The following is a 21,151-nucleotide window of genomic DNA, read 5'->3' as shown; positions in this document are numbered from 1 at the left end:
CGTGATTGATGTGTGTGTGTGTGTGTGTGTGTGTGTGTGTGTGTGTTAGACCTGTGCCAACCTGTCCAGGTGCACAGTCTCTTTCCCTCAGTGTGTGTCCTAAAATAGGCTTCAGTCCTTTGTGACCTCAAATGTAAAAAAAGACTTTTACGAGATTACTGGATGTCATACTGATGTAGTTTTCACTTTCACTGACATGTAAGTGTTAAGCGCTGAATTCAGGCTACATGTCTTCAAATAATAATGCAATGTCTGGCAGAGATCTGGTTGAGTGACGGTGATGTGTAGGTTTGCTTCAGAGGAAATGATTACTGAAACCAAAAACGAATAAATTAATGAAGGCGAGGAAGGAATTTAGTTTTTACGACATTCCAAAAACAACATAAATTGCTTTTCCAGTGATTTTCTATGACTAAGAATGTATTATATTTTTTTCTTGGTGTATTTGGCTATGGTTAATCTAGTAAAGTTAAGTAAAACAATATTAATATAGGATACAAACAATGGATTTAACACATTACACACTCTGTAAGCCATTTACCTCAACTTCCAGTTCTGGCATTAAAACATACACAACACATTCAGGACATCTGTAGTTCAGGAGGTACTTTTGGTTGTTTGCTAATCAGAAACTCGGTTCATTCTTTTTCAAGATACTGAACCTCAGATTGTCCCCGATGCATGCTTTGGATGACTGCATGGTTGTTAGAAAGCCATGACAAAAGCAGCTCAGTGAGTAACCCAACCTGCAGTTTAGTTGCAACTGCCCTTCTTTGTTTTCAGTGTATGTCACAAGTTCTCTGTTTCAAATACTAATCAAACAATAGTAAAATAGGAGGCCTACATTTGTCAGAAGCTGCTGAAAGTTTTCTGCCAACTGGACAACAAGGCATCGGGCGATCAGGACTCAAACTGTGGCTCTCCACCTGTCTTCCATTTGTGAACACCAAAACAGTATTTGGATCAAATTGAGCATAAATTGCAGACAACATATGCATTTATATATGTGTCATATACACAGTAATACAGTGGAAAGCATAGCAAAGACTGCAGAAAATGGAAGTGCATGTATCACAGCACAGAACAATATGCTTACTTGCTTATTTATCTAGCACACAGCTGGCCCTCAAACTAGAGTAAGTGACTCTGTGCCGCTGCTTACGCATTGCTTTGTTGTGGTGACGCACAATAGACCCAGTAGACATGTTGAAGCACACACATACCTTTCGGTACTGCAGGTCCGAAAATGAACATTTTTCATATTCCAAAACTCCCGAGGCAACATTGTGTATATTGCGCCCACCAGCAGCAACTGCGTCTTACACAACAGAATATCTTACAGAGTTGTGTAGAAAAATAAAATCTGTGCAGTGCTGATGTTAATTTTCTGAGTGTACACGTTCTTGATCATTACTAAAGCGTAGGTTTTATAGGAAGCGTGATGCTGCAACAAATTATTTCTAACTTTTACGATAAAAATATTTTTTAAAAATCTGGTTGCAGCTACTCAAATGTGAACATTTGAAAGTTAAATGTTTGAGTTTGGACTCAATAATCTGCAATCATCCAGCACTGACATATCATTAATAGCACGGTGCAATAGAACTTCATGCTTGGTGATGTCGACCATGTGGATGAACCTGATATCCTGAATCATAAATGTCAGCTGCCCTTTGTACATTTTTTCTAATGTACTAATTCTGTCTGTCTACAAAACAGAAAACAGAAGAACATAATATAATGGGAATTTGAGAACATTTTAGCATTAGCACCTGTAGAAATTAAATGTTATATACCTATGTGGTATGTGACTTTTGTTGCCATGATGCCAGGTCTCTCTTGGAAATGAGATTTTTAATCTCAATGAGATTTTTTTTACCTGGATAAATAAAGGACTAATAAAAATAATAAGAAATGATTAGGTACAGTTTGAAACATTTTCAGATGTATTCTGTACTCTATACCAAGCAGGTTTTCTTTATACTGTCTAAGTAAATGTAAATATATAATGTATTTTTCATATTATCGCTTTCTCTACTTGATGTGTATGTGTATTTTTTTGGTGGAAATATAGGCAGTTATAGTTATATAGTTCATAATTTATTTAGCAACATTTCTCTTGGTGTTACATCTGTAATGTGATATTTGGGTCTTTTATTCAAATATATTGTCCTACATTGTGTAGGACTATATAGATGCCCTACCTATTACAAGAAATACAATTGTTTTGGTTGTTTAGCCAAATTAAACCTTAACTATGAAAAACCTTTAACAATCAAAAGGGGACATTAGTTGGACATAACTATTTGTGATCCCTCTTTTCAGTTCAAACAGAATATTTGAAATAGCCTGACCCAGTGTGGGAATATGACAGATAACTAGCTGGCTAGCTAACTAACAAACTAACTAAAAAAGAAGTCTTAAACTTAGGGTTTCAATTTTAAATGTAAGTTAATGTAAAAAAAAAAATCAAATTAGCTAATAAAGGTAAACCAATCAATAAATAAGCAACACATAAGTTAATGCTTGAATATTCAGCACTGAGAATAATTTCAGCATGCGTCTAACAAGTTTACCATACATTCACATACCTGTCTGCCTGGTGGTAATACAGTACTACATTTCCCAAAAGTCTCTAACACGGCACATGACATTGTCACGTGACTTTGACAGGCGACCACGTGTTTCCCGCATGTTAGTTCCATATTGAAGGTGAATCGTCGGTGTACTGGCGGCAGTGTCGGCCTCCCCATACAAGTAAGAGAGCGTTACACAATATAGCTTAGCTACGTTAATAACGAGCAGGAGGCTTAACTGCTACGTTACGGCTTGAGTAGGTTTGGGCGAAACGCTTGTATGTTATTAGTTATGTCATCACTGTTAGCCACCGTGAGCTAACTTTGTTAGCTGACAGTAACATTACGCAACAAGGGTTAGATAAAGCTAGTAAACCACAACACTGAGGCAAACAGAGGGTTTGTGGGGTTTTGTTTTGTTTTTGTTGTTGTTGTTTATTTATTTTAAATTATTATGAGCAACTCTGAAGGCTCGGATGCTTCAGAGTAATGTGTTGTGTGTTGCATGTGGTGACTTTGCCGGTTGACCTAATCATAAGTACATAACTACCTTGTCATTGCATCAGTTCAGCGCCCTTCAGCAGCAGCATAAATGTAATGGTAGGACGTTTCATTAGTTGATTAGCAGTTTTATGAAACGTCATAATGAAGCGACACCAAAAAATATAAAATAGTGGCTTACTTTGGCGAATCCTCACACTTTTCTTTTATTTAACTGTATTTTGTATCATTATGAGCTTTTTGGTTGGACCGTGAGTGTTTAGAGTATTTTAGTGGCATTGCTTTCCTCATCCCGTGTTCTAGTCGTCAAATATCAATTTGTCCTTCGTTGAATATTAAAACAAAGCTAAAGCAATTCATGGGATCACAGTCGGTTCACACCTCTTTATTTGACACGTGAAGAAAAATTCCTGTTGCATATTCCAGCATCCCTGTGAAAAGTGTTTGTCAGCTGATAAAGACGTATGTAAATCTAAATGAAGCCTGAGTGAAAATACATGCATGTTACTCAGTGGTTAAAGTTTGCCAGTCCTCATCAGCTCATTTCCTTGTTTCAGTCAGAAGATGTCAGCCCTGTCTGCAGCCAGCGTCGGGACTGCAGCTGTGACTGAGAGCACAGAGCAGAAGAAGCCACTGAAGCCATGCTGCGCATGTCCAGAAACAAAAAAAGTCAGGGATGCTTGGTGAGGAGCTGGCCAGAGAAATTGAAATGGTCTTCTCGTTTTAAGTGAGAATGTTTATTCATCCATCATGTTTGTTTCCACCAGCATCATTGAAAAGGGAGAGGAAAACTGCAGGGACCTTATTGAGGCACACAAAGACTGCATGAGGGCACTTGGATTCAAGGTCTAACTAGTTCTTCTGTGCGTGCTTGTGTGGTAAGTATTGAATAAAACCACTTCAAACAGTCCCAGTGTTTTAATTTTTCTAGAGAACTAGAGTCATTTGTAGCGATTAAATACCACACTAGAACATGTTGCTGTGAGCTTTAATATAAATATAGAATTGCAAGAACTTTGAGTGACACACATTTATCAATATTATTATTCATACTGTTGAAATGAATCTTGCATGTGATGGGTGCACACTGAGTTTCCATGCCACTAGTTGAATGTGCTTTGACAGCCTCAATATATGTTTGAATAGAGTCAGTGTGGCGTGAAAGTGGGCACCTGACCTTTCTGTGAACCATGAAAAAGCCGGACCTTACTGTGGTATCAGCGTTACTTGTTTATACTGGGTTTAACGGCTTTCCCCTTTTGCCAGGGCAGCACTTTTTAGGGCAGCTCAATTTAAATAAAATATCTTCCAGATTTTCACTTGCATACAGCGTCAGGTGTGATGTAGTAGTCATGTGAATTGCTGATTGTGTGCATTTTGGTCTCTTGCAGTGTGCTGCTGTGTGTGGAAGGTGACCCTGGGTATTTGTTTCTTCACTCCCCCCCTGCACTTCTTATTTATACCTTTTGTTGGATTAACTGTGCGAAAACTATTTTTTCAAGTCTGCAAAATCTGAGAAATTCTGATGTGACATTGAATAAAAATCCTATGCAATAAACTTGTTGTGAAGGTTTTTTTTATTAGTCGTGCACTCATCTTAAGGTTTGCATTGAAGATCAGTTCTGCCAAGGGAAACGGTTGCTTGCCACAGTTGCTGTTCCTGGTATGCACTTACAGTTAAAAATAACTCTTGCCCCTGCAAAGTCAATACTTTGCGTATCTGCATTCTTTTTCCACAGTGTGTCACTGTCACTGAAGTGTGCTTGGCTGTGGACATCATTTTCACACTTTGAAAAAACACTTGAAAGGAATGCGATAGTGTATTGGAAAACACTCCTAATTCACTTCATATTATGCCCACACTGAAGGGAATATATACATACATATTATATGTATACCATTACATATATAGGACCACTTTAAACATAGTAAATGTCCCTCAGTAGTCATGTAGGAAGTGTTTCTCACATCTCTGTAGGCTGACAAGTGTAAAGTAAAATTATTAATATAAAAGATTCAATACTGTACACAGGCTGTATAAACAATCTTTCCAGTTAACATAAGTTATGTTACAATTTACATTTTCTAATTTAATGTGTTTTATAATTTTGCAGTTTGAAACTATTATGTTATATATATATATGTTGCCAGTCAGCAGTTTAAAAGTCACCACAAATCATGTCAGATTCTTACTTCAGTGCATGCTTATACTAACTTAAAATGAGAGATTATCTGTTCACTTAGCTAACATTCATAATTTTATGTCTGCAACAAATTAGAGAAATCTTACACAGAAGGGTGCTCATAGAGAATGCTAAAACCAAAGCTCTTTTTCTCAAATTAAAAATGAAGCAATTGAGAAATTCGCCTACATTTATTGCTTTCTTCTTTTGCACGTGATCCACCTCTCCGACAAATTGCACTGAAAACACACTCTCCACCCTGACGGGAGGAAAAAGCACGTCTGGCTGTAACTTTTATTGCACTGAATTTAAAGTCCTTTTTTTGATTACATTATCTCTGATCATTTAGTACTGCAAACAGTGTGTCTCCTTATTGCCAATATTGATGTTTGGCTGATATATTGGTTCATCACTCACCGTACCCTAAAGGAAATCATAGACATAAGAAGCCCAACTAGCTTTCATCTGCTTTTATTCACTAGGATTCAGATTGCTGTCCTCCTGTTAACCAGAGACAACTGGCAGGGCAACAGCGACACAAACAGCCAAACGGAGAGAAAGAAAAATCAGTCAAAAACTGGAAGCACTGTTGCTGAATATATGGAGTTTTGTATTCTTGTACCTTGAAAATCAACACTTCTTAATATTAATTTCCATTGCAAAGTTTTAATTTTAAAATAGTATTCATTCTTATTTTCACTGAGCAATATTCATATAGACTGATATTTAGTCCCTGTGAGCTGTCCACACACTGAGAGCCGGATATGTGAGGCGATGTTGGTGTGTGTTTATACCTGAAATCTGACCTGAGCTGCCATCCTACTTATTGCAGTGTCTCTAAATATGCACCAGCAGAGCCACACTTCCTGCGAGCAAACTGGACTCAGTGAAGCCTGTGTGAAACTCTGAACCCCCCTGGAGGAACTTCTTTGTCAGATAAAAAAAAGTGGGTGACACTTTGTGAGTCTCTCTGAGATACTACTTGTTATAGTCCCTCTTCTCCCTCCTGTTTCCTGCCTCCCTCTCCCCTCTCTGTCTCTCTTTCTGTTATGTTAAGTAGCAGGCCTGCTTTCTGTCTGCCACTCTGTCCTCCTTGGGTTTCAATTCCAAACATGGTTATCCTTCTAGGGCCCTATCGACTCCCCCCCTCGCCTCCCTTATCCCTTTCTCTTCCAGCTGGTGGCTCTACGGTGCAGGCCAGAGGGTGAGAAAAAGAGACAGAAAAGCACAGCAAGAAAGACTACGGGAAAACTTGGAAGGGAAAGACGGGAGAAGCCAGAGGAGAGAGGAAGGGACGCATGATGAGAGGAGAAGAAACAGAGGAAACCCATTCCAGCTGTGTTTCTGCAACAAATAGAGTCGTGATAATATCTTCATGGTGAAGAATTTTCTGCCGCTGCACGCCAAGGGAACAAGCAATTACCTCTGACATTTTTGGTCAGTATCAGGCTGTTTATTTTTAATCAAGCTGTAATCCAAACAGATGATCTAGTAATAGGACAGAAACAGCACTTAGTTTGAGTGGAAAACAAGTCTTATTGGTCCCTTCTTAAAAAAACAAACCCACAAAACAAACAAACTTTGCTTTGTGCACCAAGAACCTTTCCAGAACTTATTCGAAAAGATTTAAACATGAGTGCAGACAACTCTAGCCTGCTGGACAGCCTGCTCTTTCCCCCTCTCTGCGATGGCTGGAGCAACAACACAGAGGGAGCCATCTACCAGTTGGGTAACACCATCCTGTTTCTGGGCTACATGGGAGGAAGCGGGGCCTACGGGTGCCTCTTCATCTTCGGCTTCCTTTGTCCCGGTTTCCTGTGTCTTCTTCTGTGGGGATTGCTTACAGTGTGCGGCCTGGATGTCTTCACCTGGAACCTGCTTCTACTGCTGGTCTGCTTGCTTCAGCTCTGTCACCTCCTTTACCGGCTGCACCAGGAGGGCATACGAGGTGAGGAGCTGGCCTCCCTCTACCAGGCGGTCTACCTGCCCCTGGGCGTGCCTGTCCAGGTGTTCAAGGAGATTGCAAAGGCTTTTGAGAACAAGGTGCTGGAGCTGAAAGCAGGAGAGACTTATGCTGTGGAGGGAAAGACCCCCATTGACCGGCTCTCCTTTCTGCTTTCTGGAAGGTGAGTGAGTGGGCAATGTGTTTGTGTGTCTGTGTGCACAGACGATTACACTTTGACACACATCTCCAAGATGGCACGCACCTAAAGTGTGGCCGTAAAACACATGTAGCACTACATTTTATTATATCGTCTTGTGATGCACCACTTTAAGTTGCCAAGATCCCTGCTTTATGACTCCTGGTGGAGGCGTTTTACAGAAAAATCAGGCTAATGAAGTGGCAATCAGCAGGAAAAAGCTAATCCGAGAGCTAATAAAAAGAACTGACACAGTAATATTCATACATAAAAATACAAACACAACCTATCTCAAAATGTTGTGAATACACACATAGCTACTGCTTTTACTTTTTTTTGGTGGTATTCATATCTTCGATTTTGCTAGCTGTAGTAGTGTTGTAGAGTGATTGTTATCACGGATTGTATCTTACTGTATCGCATCGAGGGTTCTGTGAATCCCCAAACACCTGCATGATAAAAGAAAAATACTTGTAGGTAAAGCTCTTTTTAAAAGTAGAAATAAGCTGCAAACACCAAATCTGTATCACCTTTGAGGGTGATGCAGGGAACATGTTGGAGACTGTGAGTCTTACCAAAACTGCCATAGCTGTGTGCAATGAACTTGCAGTCTCATTGTCTTTGAAACGGTTTCTCTAAAGATGGTGGCCACCTGCATTTAGCTGAAACCAGTTGCAAATCAAGCAATATACCAATAAAATGGCAATTGGGCAGTCGTTCTGTGATAATATGGCGATTAAATATGAAGAATCAGCAAAAATCCCAAAATGATACAGGGTCTCAGTGGTCTTTTTGCAATATATTGGAACATAATTGCAATATAACCAGTTGGCAACCAGTTGATTCAGCCTTTCTACAGTATTTAAAACATTACTGGTGCAAGCTGACTCAGACTAATTGCAAACTGTTGGCAGTTTGTCTGCATTTATAAATTAGAAGGCAACGATTTGCAAACCTTCTCTAATGAATCTGAGTGACTGCAGTCAGTCAGAGCTGGACTGTAGCTGTGTTGAGACAGGTTGCCTTCCACCAGGTGACCTGTCCATTCACCTTGCAATCAAAAGTGGTTGACCATTTGGTCTGTGCAACTACTTGCAATCAGTCTCTTTAGTGTAATCAAAGGGCAGCTACCAATTTCCAGTTGCATTGAGGTTGCTGTTCTATTTTTAATCCAGTGTGACCGAGCCTTTGCCCAGTTACAGAGCCACTTGGCATGGAACAACAATAACATTCATTAGAATTCAATTTTCACTATTTTTCAAGCTCTGATTTCTTCTCCTTTTTCTCTGTTTTTTTAATTTGGAATTTATCTGCTTAAATGTCCTCGCTGGTTAGTAAAAAATGATGAAAATGAGGGCAATGATAATAAAACAATACAGTAGTTTTGTCTGTTAATTAAAAACACAGAGCACCCTAACCAACAGTGATGTTAAAAACAAAAACTTTGCACCTTTATTATTGGGCCTATATGCACATGCAGGCTAACAGTTGCAAAGATGCTGTAGTATTCTTTATTTTCGATGTAGAAACTCAAATGCATGCAGACACAATCTCTGAGTGCTTTGCATTGTTGTGCAGACATTCTGTCCACATACTGCCACAGAGTGTTGAGATAATAAAGTCACTTTAGTAGGCAAAGTTAATAAGAGTGCTGTAACAGACCGAATAAATGAAGCAGAAGGTGCTTAAAGAATGTCAATTTATACCGCAGGCTTACATTTTTCCAATACTGGGAACCCCCCCCCCCTCCCTCCATAACATCACATAAATATTTAAAAGTAAACTTAATTAATGACTCTGAGACTGTTGGCAGTACATAACCGTCAAAGGAACTCTGTCCTCTTCCTCCAAACATCCTCAAAGCAGAGCTGCATTAGATCTCACAGTCCTGGAAGCTACACAAGAGAAATGTTGTAAACAGAGTATTTTTGTCTGTGACTCACTGGTGTGTCGTCCCCCTGCTCACTGCCAGCTGGTTAAATCATATCTTTGTGCTCCCGACAGGAGAGTGACACTGACTGCTCCTCTTACCTTAAATTAAATGTTGGCCACGGTGCTGACAGCTCTGAGTTTACAAGCCAAATTTGGAACTACGAGCAAATGAGCTAAACGTTTCCTTTCTTACGCTGTGAATTCTTGGCAAAGATTTACGTTTTATTTTTCTATTCATCTGCATCTTCTGATTTGCCAGAAACACGTATTATTACTGTTGTGTTGGAAAGCCTTTCTTTTCTGTGCAATTCATGAGTAATTTTCAAAGCCAGATGCTTGATATGGTTGTATTCCACAGCCAAATACATATGTGACCTCTCATTTAAAAACAGTGGACATAAATCTGCATCTTTTGGGAAGATTTGGAAAGGTTTAGCAAGTTGTAGGAACCTGGTTTTATGTATTTGCTCCCCTTCAGGAACAACAGTTAATCAAATCGGGGAAACAGAACTCTGGAGTAAGCCTGTGTCCACAAAATCTGGACCATATAGTACATATGCCAAAGTGCCAGCAGTGCACTGACACTTTTAAAATGGGATTCCCCAATTGAAATACCTTTGGTTGTGCCTTGAGGGTAATTAATGCAACAACACTCTGGAAAATAGCTTGCAATTAACACCTATTGTTTTGAAGTGTCTAAATAAATGCTTCTAGCAGTTTTAGCACACAGTAATAGGCTCTAGAGAGAAAACCATTAACATAATAACAGTGATACAGCTTTTTCCAATACAAATGTCTTTGTAATCTGGGCTTGCCTTAGCTTGCCCTCATCAGGTTGTAGTGACTTCAGATTTGACTTTAGATTTAGTCAGATGACCGAATATACACGATAGTCCCATCATTGATATGAACACGTTCAGCCTGCAGTGAATGAAGAACAAAACACAATAAAGTTGTCGTGCATAGAGAAATAATTGGTCCTTGAAATGAAAGAATCATGTGTTAATTTAAAACAAACAAACAAACAAAGTAGTAGTGGTGCCGCAGCACATGTGGGAATGACTTGAATTAAAATCTTTTGCAAGAAACCTCAGGACAAAAAATCCCTGCACACGATTGTTTATTAGAGCTGCTAATTCTAAGTAATAGGTCCCGTTTCTCAACCTATTTGAAAACTTACTTCATTTGATTAGTAATAACATACTTAACCTCTGTCCACTAAAGTCCGGTAGCTTGTCTGCGGCAGGTATTTCTGCCCATATCCACCTCCAGCGTCTTAGACCTGCTGTGACCTCCAACTCTCTCTGCTGTCATTATCACTTCTTAATCCCGTTTCCCTTTTTAACCTTGTATCTGTTGCTCTCTGTCTCAGGATCAACGTGTCTTTGGAGGGCCAGTTTCTGCATTACATCCACCGACACCAGTTCCTCGACTCTCCCGAGTGGGAGTCTCTTAGACCAAACGAGGAGGGAAAGTTCCAGGTACAGTGTCTTTATGCATGCTCAATCATCCAGGTAAGGAAATCCCAAAAATCTGATTCTGTTCACCTGGACTTGGCATTTTTTAGCGGGTGAAACGTTTCGTCATTCATCCAAGTGACTTCTTCAGTCTCATCTGACTGCAGGTTTCCCCAGCTGTACATTTGCATAATGACCAACACTAGCATCACTGACCAACAATGGGCTGTGAGGTCAGTTTCTTGATGCTAATTGCCCAAATTGTCATGACCATTGATCAACAACCAAATACAGGACACTGATGCAGTTTCTGCTTAATTCTGTAAATCTCAGGCGTGGAAGTAAAATCAACTTGAAAAGCTGTCACTGAATGAGCTTGAATGAGGAACCAGAAGTGGATATCAAGTTGTGTTTTTTGCCATCCATCACACTCAGCATCTCACTGATAAGCTGAACAGGGAAAAGCAGGGAAACATATCCTGTTGCATTTGATTGGTTCAGTTAAAGTAGAAACAAGGCCTCGAAATCTTGTTGGACGTTTGGGTGGTGCTTTAGTTTTAAGGGGCTTTCAGACAGGGAGGGTGTGCCATCTGATGAGGTGGACTAATACAAGCAGAGGTGTATGGGCTGCTTTCATTATCATTTAATTAGCAGTTTTTTGATTTATTTATTGTGTTTAAAATGTTACAAAACGGTAAAATATAATAAATGTCACCCTGAGGACATTATTTAATTAGATCAACAGTTTAAAACCAAAAGATATTTAATTTACCATTATATTTAAAAGTATCAGCAAATACACTGATCATTTTAAAACAATTATAATTGCACTTGTAATAAATAGTTATATTTTACGAATTACATCTAGTAGCTTTTTTTTAACCTTCAAGGCTACATTACAAACCCAACTGTCAATGAATGAAGTAGAGTGGCAAGGGAGATCTTATTCGCAGCTCTTCGGATACAGGAGCTTGGTGAGGAACTCTCAGTGTGACATTTTAACACAATTACCCATTTAGCAGGCTCAGAGTAGTCCATAAACTCAATATAATTCACAAAGTGACCTGCTGTGCAGGCAGTAGTTATTATAAGATAGTCAGTGTGACTTCTGATTTATGCATTAGACTTTGATAAATATTGGCTTGTTATTTTGTTTAGTCTTTTAAAGCACAAGTCATAAGATCGGGGTGGCGCTGACCGAGGAACTCAGGAATACTCACATCCAACTTATCAATAATGAGTTAGCCACAAATGAAGTGTACCTATTAATTATTCTACTTTAAATGTGACATTAAAATGTAGAAAATGTTCTGCAATAAACAACTGACTGAGACGATTAACTCCTAAAAAAATGAAGTCACAAAGCTACGGTGACTCTGAAAGATCAAACGCACTGCAACCGAAGAAAACGTTGTCAAATAGAAAACACTCCAAATGCAAAGGAAGCTGAATAAAAAAAGATGAATTAATCACAGCATAAGTGACAGAACAGGCTAACACTAAACGACTGATAGCAAAGATGTTTCCACAGTATTACTTCTCTTGTGTTTTGTATGCTTTGGTAGCGTTTTTCTGTTTGCTGGTGTTTTCTTAGGTTGCAGTGTGTTTGACCTCTCAGGCCACCAAACAAATCTGAAACACGTCCATTTTCTTACAGACATCTATGCAACTGGACTCTCTTTGCAACTAGGTGTCGCCCCCTGATGGTCACTAAAAAGAATCGAGGTTTCAGGCACTTACACTTTTTCTTTCTTTCTTTCTTTCTTTCTTTCTTTCTTTCTTTCTTTCTTTCTTTCTTTCTTTCTTTCTTTCTTTCTTTACATTTATTTTACCTGGAAGCTTTGTCAGTATGCGGTGCTTTGGGAATGAGAATATGTCGGTGAGGCTATTGCTCCAGTGCTTGCAAGCAAAACCAGAGCCAGCTTCTAATGACGTTGTTCCATGCTGCTAATAGTGGTCAAATGTTCTAAAGTGCCTCTTTTATACACTGATAGTATGGTGTGTCATTCATTCTGCCCAGGTGACCCTGACAGCAGAGGAAGATTCCCGTTACATCTCATGGCGTCGCCGCCGCCTCTACATGGTGATATCAAAGGATCGCTACATCGCCCGTCTCTTCTCTGTAATGCTGGGACACGACATTGCTGAAAAGCTCTACAACCTCAACAACAAGCTCTACATCAAAAGTGGCGTGTTGTTGGACATCCGCCTGCCAAGCCTCTACCACGTGCTGGCTCCTGCCTCGCAGGGCAGTGAGGGTGGCAGCGGTAGTGATGGAGGCCCTGCCAGGGAGCAACAAACTGAACAGCAGTGCCAAGACCCAGAGCTCACCTACCAGATGCCTGACAGATCTAAACCTCAGCCTCTCCAGCCCAAACCTCAGGGACCAATGAAGACAGCCGTGGAAGAACCCTTGCATGACCCTTATCACCCTTCCTGGGCGTCTGACCCGGAGCTGCCCATTGGTGAGGACTCCACCAGCCTAGTCCTGGAGGACTTTGCTGATGTGGCGGGCTCCTTAACGGATTATGGCAGTGAGAGGGAATATTTGAGGTAGAGAGGGAGGGTGCTGGAGCTAACACACGGGGGCACCACTTAAGCTACATGTAAGTACCGCACCTGGGCGAAGGGTTGCATGGGGTGGTGTGTGTGCATGGAAGGCTTGTGGTACACATTTGTTACTAACCCGGCTTTGTGTTGCAATATAATCATATTAATCATTATAATGATAATGACTGATATGATAATTAATATAATCATTATTTTATTCAACATTAGTGGACCTATTACTCTTACTCCTCATTTTTGTCATATATATGTTGGTAGATGGCGGATGCTCTTATTAAACAAGTCTCAAATGAGAAAGTCATCAAGTAATCCTTGTGAGTCAAAAGTTGAGGGCAAGAAGTTTTACCCATCGTGGATCTTTATGATGTCAAAGAGAGAACATATTCATAATATGGTTATCGTAGTCCCACCCATGTGCTGTTTAAACCTTCTGTTTGTGAGGAGTAGCCAGTCAGGCACTAAAACAACTTGTTTCAGAGCGTGGATGAACTGAGGGGCTGCACAAAGGCCCAGTGAAAGATACAAGGATACAGATGTGTTTGGATTTTTGTAGGGTCTTTACCTTTCAAGATAAAGCACCTTGAGATGACTGCTGTTGTGATTTGGTTCCATATAAAAATAAAACTGAACTCAATTCTAAAGTTTATATCCAGGCATCATGGGCATGGTAATTTTGGGCTTGATTTTTTTTTTCCAGAGTGGAATGATTGTACAGCACACGTCTTTAATGACAATCAAAAACAAGAATTGGGTGCACAACTTTGAATTTTGGATACATACAACCCATTGACAAGCTTCTGGCACAGTTCTGGTTGGGTATTTGACCACCTTTCTGGCTGATTTTAAATTGCTTAATATCCTGGCATGGATCTGACCATTAAGCATGAGGTTGAGGTTGAAATCCATTCCAGAATCTTAATGTTAGCCTGATTTATCCCTTCCAAGTTGAAGTTGAAGAATCTGGAGATACTCTTCCTTGTTTATTATTTCACATGATGGTCCAACCATCTTGGTTGACAGTTGGTAAAGTGTCTTTAGGTCTGAAAACCTTGCGACTCCTGTAAACATACCTCATCATTGTGGAAAAATAGTTTAATCTTTGTCTCGTCTGAACAAAAAACTTTGGCTTGTTTATGTGAGAAGCTGCAAATTTCAGTCAAGCTCATTTTGGAGCAAGGCTTCTTTTTGGTCATGACCCTGACCCTGAGATGAGAGGAAGTTGGTTAACAGTTTGCAGTTTACTTCCAGAGCTTGGCAACATGATGACACATTGAATAAATGGTCTGGTTCTTATATATTGCTTCCACTTTCACTTGAGCACTCAAAGTGCTCTGTAACTTGAAAAAGGGGAACAGCTTGTACTTTGGTACTGTTCTTTGAACTGATGATCCTGGAATCTGCAGTTGTTTAGAAATTGCTCCATTAAGTTTCTGGAATGGCTTTCCCAAAGCCTTGACCTCAACTTTTGAAATTTGTTGAATACACTTAAAAACTGGGTCTGTGCCAAGACACCAACCAATTTCAATGAACTCTACCAAGTCTGACAAGAAGAGTGGTCACATATCCACATAGTTATATGTGAGAAGCTTATTGATGGCTACCAAAAGCATCTGGTTGAGATTAAACTTTAACCAAACATTAGTAAACGGTGCATGTATACTTTTAACCATGTGTTGATTAGAGAAAAAACAAAAAACAATCCATCCAATTCTTGTTTTGTAAAGACATTAAAGAGCTATTCTACCCTGGAAAAATAACAGTTCACATCTGCCTCGACATCAAGCCCATGTTGAGTGTATGTAAACTTCTGACCACAACTATAAATATGAATTATTTTGATGTGTAAACAAGGAAAATCTACTCTAGTAGAGTCTCAGAATAAAAATATGAGTCCATTTGAGTGTTTGTTTTGGTTGTACATTCATTTTAAGTATTTCCATTTTCACTGCATTTAACAAGAATTAGTGTGGTTTTAATTTTACCTTATTTACATTACGACAGATCAACAGCTCAAATGACCCAAAAACACATTCAAAGGTTAATTATATAAAATCTGACAAGTCTCAGCCATCCAATATTCTGCCTAGATGTTCATGGATTAATAACAATAAATTATAATATTATTGTTAATAATTATATATTATATATTAATTATATATAATTATATTATTAACACACTGAAGGGAAGGGAATAATAAATACTTTTACTTTGAAAGTGCATAAAAGTTTTACATGTAAAGTTATACATATATGACTTTGTATTACATATGTATTCTTTTGTGTTAAAGTACATATGTGAAAAGTATGTGTGTATATATGACCTAAGAATATCCTAAAAAGAAAATCACATTTATGAGGTTCAAAGTTCATTTTTTGACCTCAGAAACAGGAGCTTGGAAATTCAAGTGAAGGTGTTTCTACTTAAACATAAAAAATCAAATCAAAGGTCTGTAATTCCTTGACAACTGGACACGTTTTTCTATTATTAAATAGATACATGTGCATTATTAGCAAATGTGCTAAGATTAGGTCAAATTGAAGGCTTATCAATTAGAAAAAAAAATTAAATTACAGCTAGCACACAGTTAATAGTTTGGATCGCTTAATTTAGCCAACATTTGTTCAATGCACCATCACATCATCCAGCACTAGCGAAACAGGTGATTTAAAAGGTCATTTTGCTCTAAAGTTGACTCTTTTCCCCTTATTTCATTTATCTTGAGAGGAATTCTTTTGCATTTAAAAGTATTCAACATATACAATAAATCTGACTAATCATTGCACTTGTATTTTTTTTGTTAAAAACTTTCTAACTAGTTCATGCTCATGGTAGATTGCCATTAAATGGTGGCTGGAATTCTTTTCTGCTGGCCTCCTCCCATGCTTTAAAATCAGAACTCCCTCCCTGCCAGCTGCTATGCATTAGTGTGCTTTGGCCACACAGCTCACATGCTTAGTTATGTCTGGCACAGTTAGCAGAGTTAAACTTGTTCTCTGTAAATAGTGAAAACACTTTAACAAATGAACATAGAGTGGGCCCACTGTGGTTGTAGACAGTCGATCGGGCCTTGTGTGTGGGTGTATTTTCCGTGTGTGTGTGTGTCTGTGGGGAATTGTTTCTTTACTTTCTCATCTGTCTCATTACATGATGATGAGGCTTTGTTGAGGTTGGGCAGGCACCAGCTGTGTCCTTATCTGACGAGGATTAGAGCTTGTAAATTTAGGGGATGTTCAGAAAATTCCGTGCCATGCTATTAATCCAGTGTCCCCACCCTTTGGCTTTCTGTCTGCTTATCTGTTCACCCCTCCCCTCCATCTCTGTCTGCCCTGCCCAATCACAGGTGGAGGATCACGTTTCACAGCTGGACAGTGGAGTCAGTGTCAGGCTTGGGTTGCACAGCAGCTGTGAAGCAGCAGGTCAAATCTGTCATAGCTGCAGCATACCTCTCAGTTCAGATTGGAGTCAATGACTTCAAAGCGGGTTGGACAAGCAATCATATGCTCACAAAATTTCAAAAATCAGGACACTACAAGGAAAGAAATCCTCTTCTTGCACACAAATGTATCATAGTCATCGCATCTGTGGGTCTGTGTGTGAGTGGATGAGCAACCGTAAACTGAAATGGAACTGAAGAAAAACACAAGCCGTTTGCTCCTCTGAATCACAGCAGGCAGTGACCAGCATTCAACATTCACATTCATGACATTAATAATATGAACACAGAACAAGTATACTGCAGATATTTGCCGTGTAGTGTCTGGCTATTTACAGGCAAGCACAGTAGTTTCTTGAGAGTGTAAATGCTAAAATCCACTCAAGTATTCAAGAGGGAAAAGGGTCAACAACCTTTTGAACAGGGGTCTCGAACTCCAGACCTCGAGGGCCGGTGTCCTGCAGGTTTTAGATGTGCCCTTGATCCAACACAGCTGATTCAAAAGGCTAAATTATCTCCTCAATATGTCTTGAAGTTCTTCAGAGGCCTGGTAATGAACTAATCATTTGATTCAGGTCTGTTGACCCAGGGTGAGATCTAAAACCTGCAGGACACTGGCCCTTGAGGCCTGGAGTTGCCCAGCCCTGCTTTTGAACCTAGACAAATGGAAAGGTTTAATGCATGCCCATTATTTTGTTTTATAACCTACATGATAAGGGCATCAAGGCAGCTAGTGCAGTGACCATAGGGTGCACATAGTCAATTCTATATAGTTAAGTTAATTAGCATTTAATGAAATTATGACCAACCTAGGGAATCTCAGTTTGGTTCTTCTGGTATTATTTTCACCCGTGACTCCTTGCAGCAGTTTTGGGGAACTCCAGGCCTCAAGGGCCGATGTCCCTGCAGGTTTCAGATCTCACCCTGGGTCACATGATTAGTTCATTACCAGGCTTCTCGAAGTAATTTAGCCATTTAGATCAGCTGTGTTGGATCAAGGACACATCTAAAACCTGCAGGACACCGGCCCTTGAGGCCTGGAGTTCCCCGCCCCTGACTTAGTGCCACAGTGTCTCTTTGTACTGCAAAACTGTAGCGCTAGATTGGACATCCTTGGGTATCACAGAAAAGAAATACTTGGGGCAATCAAATATTGACAATTTTTCTTGCAATTAATGAGAAAATTTAAAATATAAATTGGAGGCGGGTAAGAGTCAGTGACAAGGAAGCTGTTGAACCTATAAAAAGAAGGGGGGGGGGGGGGGGGGGTTACTTCAATGAATGTGTCATCCTTGATAATCCTTGAAAAACTGCACCGGCTGCATTTAACAAAATAAATAAATCATGGCCAGGACCCAGCACAGAGGTGCCCACCTTGTCTGGACGAAGTTAAACTTAGAAATATGTTCTCATATCCTACAAGTAACAAACTGCTGACTATCAGTAAAACTCCAGTTTAAATGAGTGTTTCCTGAGGACACTATACAAGGAACTACAAAGGTAGCTTTGAGTATTTTGGCACACACTGAGACAGATTTCATCTCATCTGTGCAAGAACTGTTACATCTGTGTGGCTTACATCAAAACGAAGGCCAAAGGTGACAATTGGTGGGTGTTATTGCCTTTAGAGTTTTATGACAGAAAAGCTTCCTAACAGCTGGTTAACATCATGAAAAGGCCCTAGTGGTTTTGGTGCCTAAATCTAACCACAAATTAACTGAGAAAAAAAAAAGCCAACCACGTCTAAAATAGAAATAAGACCAACATTTAGTTTCACCAAGGAAACAACACTGCTGCAAAAATCTAGTGCTTGTCAAGGGATCCACTACAACCAAATGCACTCTGTCTACTAGTAAGGCTTTTTTGGCAGACATCCCTTAAACTTCTCTCAGCAGCCAGTTGGTATCCAAGAACATCATGCCACGTGTGATCCTGTTACAAGAGTATCTCTAGTTTGCTACTTATTACTGTTTCACTTTATAGGAGCGCAACATGTTTTCGTCATCTGTAATGCAATTAGGAAATTGGTGTGGACACGAGTTTGCTGCAAGATCGCATCCATCTTAACTTAATGGAACTAAATTTAAGCTTTGATGTTGGCTTTGCAGGAGGTGATGGGAATCTACCACCTCGATTCCAGAGGGTCAGAGCGCCGCTGGCTCCCACTGAAACCCCTAAACTGTGAGACGTCTCTCCTGGAAACACTACTATACCATCTCCTCCTCTTTCTCTGTTCCTGTTCTTCAGTCCAGAGTATGAAGAATATAAATTCTTAACATTTAACTATTTGAATTAAAATTTAAGTCATACAACAAACCTTACTGACATCTTTTAACAGTTTGACATATTATTTAGGAGTGTTAACATTTTCCTTGTTACCATTTAGTCTTTAGGCCTTTAGGCCATGCTATCCCAAAATACAGTGACCCTGAGAGCGTAAATGACCTACAACCTAAGACAACACTGGCAAGCACAAAAATGCTGCAAAAAGCCAAAACAAAACACAGAAGTTGAATAAAACATGAAGGAAGTGAATAAAACTCAACAGATATTAAAGTAGAAAAAAACAAAATCTCACAACATAAGTGTTTTTTGGGAGACAATAATTTGTGAAAGTGACAGAAACCTAAACATGAAGGATTGCACTGAGACTCGTTTAAAAGAAGCGGAAAATTTATTTGTGTTGTGAGGGAGAAAAGTTGGAAGGTAATGTGTTTTAATCGCATGCTTCATACAGTACTGTAGATACATGTTTGCTACTAGCCATAGTAGCAGAAGTCAGGTTCAGTGTGCGCCGGTTATTTTGTTGTAGAATTTTGCAGTGATCCTACGGCCACAGTACACGGTGCACATGGTCAATTGTGTGTGTGAAACAGCCAAAATTATGCTTCACAATTAATATTTTTATGCTAATTAGCATGTAATGCAATTATAGCTAAGCTAGTGAATCTCAATTTGGGCCTTCTCGTATTATTTTGCTTGCGATGTTACTGACCCCATTGAAAAATGTTTCAGTGGTAAATCTCTTCAGCAAACAAAAACTTATTTCTGTTGTGAGGGAGAAAATGATCCAGGTAATGTGTGTTTTAATTGCATGATTCATGTAATACTGTAGCGACATGTTTGCTATTAGCCGTTGACTGTTAGCTTGGCACTTTTGCAGCTATTCTGTCACTTTAATGTCTTCCAAAAAACAGTATTTTGTGAGGGTATTTTTTGTTGTTGTTTTGGTAAGCTTTTGCAGTGTTTTTCCACTTTATTTTTTTCTGTTTTGCTAATGCTAATTAGCGCTTCCATTGTGTTCTTTTGTGCTTTTGCTACATTTTTCCATTTGCTGGTGTTTTCTTCAGTTGCAGTGTATCTGATCTTTCATGGCCTCTCTACCACGAGTCTGAAATCTGCCTTTAACATTTTAAATACAATAGACTATAAAATCACATGTTTAACAAATTAAAAGACTCAGAGAAAGATCTCTCCAGCAGACATGCTATCTTGCTGATATTTTATCAACATGTCCTCATCTATGAATTAGGCCCCAAATAAAATCATATTTACACTATCATATTGATTGGCACTGTAGAACTGAGGACAGGCAGCCTTCACTTTGTTACCTACCAGCACATTTAATGTCTAAAATGTCATTTCATATTATGTGACTAAATTTGCTTACATTTCAGATTGGAACTGTTTTTTATTCAGGTTTGATTTTCACGTGATTTAATGTTACATTTCACTTTGGAAATTTGCTTCACAAATAAATAATAATTATTTTAATGAATGTTGATGTAATGTAGGAGGGTTGCTGCACATTTTCTGGGTCTGATTTTAAATAGCTTTGACAATACATGATTTAAGTTATGAAACAGCTTAACATTGGCAGATGTACATTACAATCAAATCTTCCTTCAAGCTCTGGAAAGCATTTGGCTTTGTATCCTTGATCTTTTCAGACCTGTCTGGAACATTTTACCTGCCAACTGGTTCTGTTGTCTTCTACCATTTCACTGCAATGTTTTGATGTGTCATGTTTAGATTAGTGATCAGATTACCAAATTCATCCTTTTACATGCTCTCTGGTGGATATATATTAGAAGCCTGATTTTTTAAAAATGTTTTTAAACATTGGTGTGTTTAATACACAGGCATAATGTGAATCACGGTATTTGTGTGTTATTGAATTCAAAAGACGAGTGATGAGACTAAAATGAAGTCTAAGTATTTAGAAAACATTCTTTCATGGGGCCAAGATTTCTCCAGATGATTTAAGTTGTTTATTTTCTGACTGTTAGCTTCCTGTCATATCTGTCCCAACCGCACTATGTAGCACTGTGATGATGCTCAAAATGATTTATGTTCCAC

At 39.1% G+C, this 21,151-nt stretch overlaps 2 protein-coding genes across 3 annotated transcripts; both read left to right on the top strand.

The window, feature by feature from the left end:
- The first annotated feature begins 2,645 nt into the window (after nucleotides 1-2,645).
- Nucleotides 2,646-4,635, top strand: cox17 (cytochrome c oxidase copper chaperone COX17). Its single transcript, XM_082507415.1, has 4 exons — nucleotides 2,646-2,757; nucleotides 3,635-3,760; nucleotides 3,845-3,955; nucleotides 4,469-4,635. The coding sequence occupies exons 2-3, from the start codon at nucleotides 3,642-3,644 to the stop codon at nucleotides 3,927-3,929; spliced, it is 204 nt and encodes a 67-aa protein (XP_082363541.1). The 5' UTR covers nucleotides 2,646-2,757; nucleotides 3,635-3,641; the 3' UTR covers nucleotides 3,930-3,955; nucleotides 4,469-4,635.
- Nucleotides 4,636-6,373: 1,738 nt separating this feature from the next.
- popdc2 (popeye domain cAMP effector 2) lies at nucleotides 6,374-20,946 on the top strand. Of its 2 annotated transcripts, none has more exons than XM_082509533.1 (4): nucleotides 6,374-7,386; nucleotides 10,706-10,814; nucleotides 12,811-13,255; nucleotides 18,901-20,946. In XM_082509533.1, exons 1-4 carry the CDS (start codon nucleotides 6,893-6,895, stop codon nucleotides 18,975-18,977), a joined length of 1,125 nt encoding a protein of 374 aa, XP_082365659.1. In that variant the 5' UTR covers nucleotides 6,374-6,892; the 3' UTR covers nucleotides 18,978-20,946. The 2 variants fall into 2 exon arrangements, with proteins under 2 accessions (XP_082365659.1, XP_082365658.1); XM_082509532.1 differs by having other exon boundaries at nucleotides 12,811-13,396.
- The last annotated feature ends 205 nt before the right edge of the window (nucleotides 20,947-21,151 follow it).

Source organism: Aulonocara stuartgranti (genome assembly GCF_965226115.1).
Source record: "Aulonocara stuartgranti genome assembly, chromosome: 16".
Lineage (NCBI taxonomy): Eukaryota > Metazoa > Chordata > Actinopteri > Cichliformes > Cichlidae > Aulonocara > Aulonocara stuartgranti.
The sequence above is the reverse complement of the archived record's forward strand: the minus strand, read 5'-3'. Positions and strand labels throughout refer to the sequence as shown.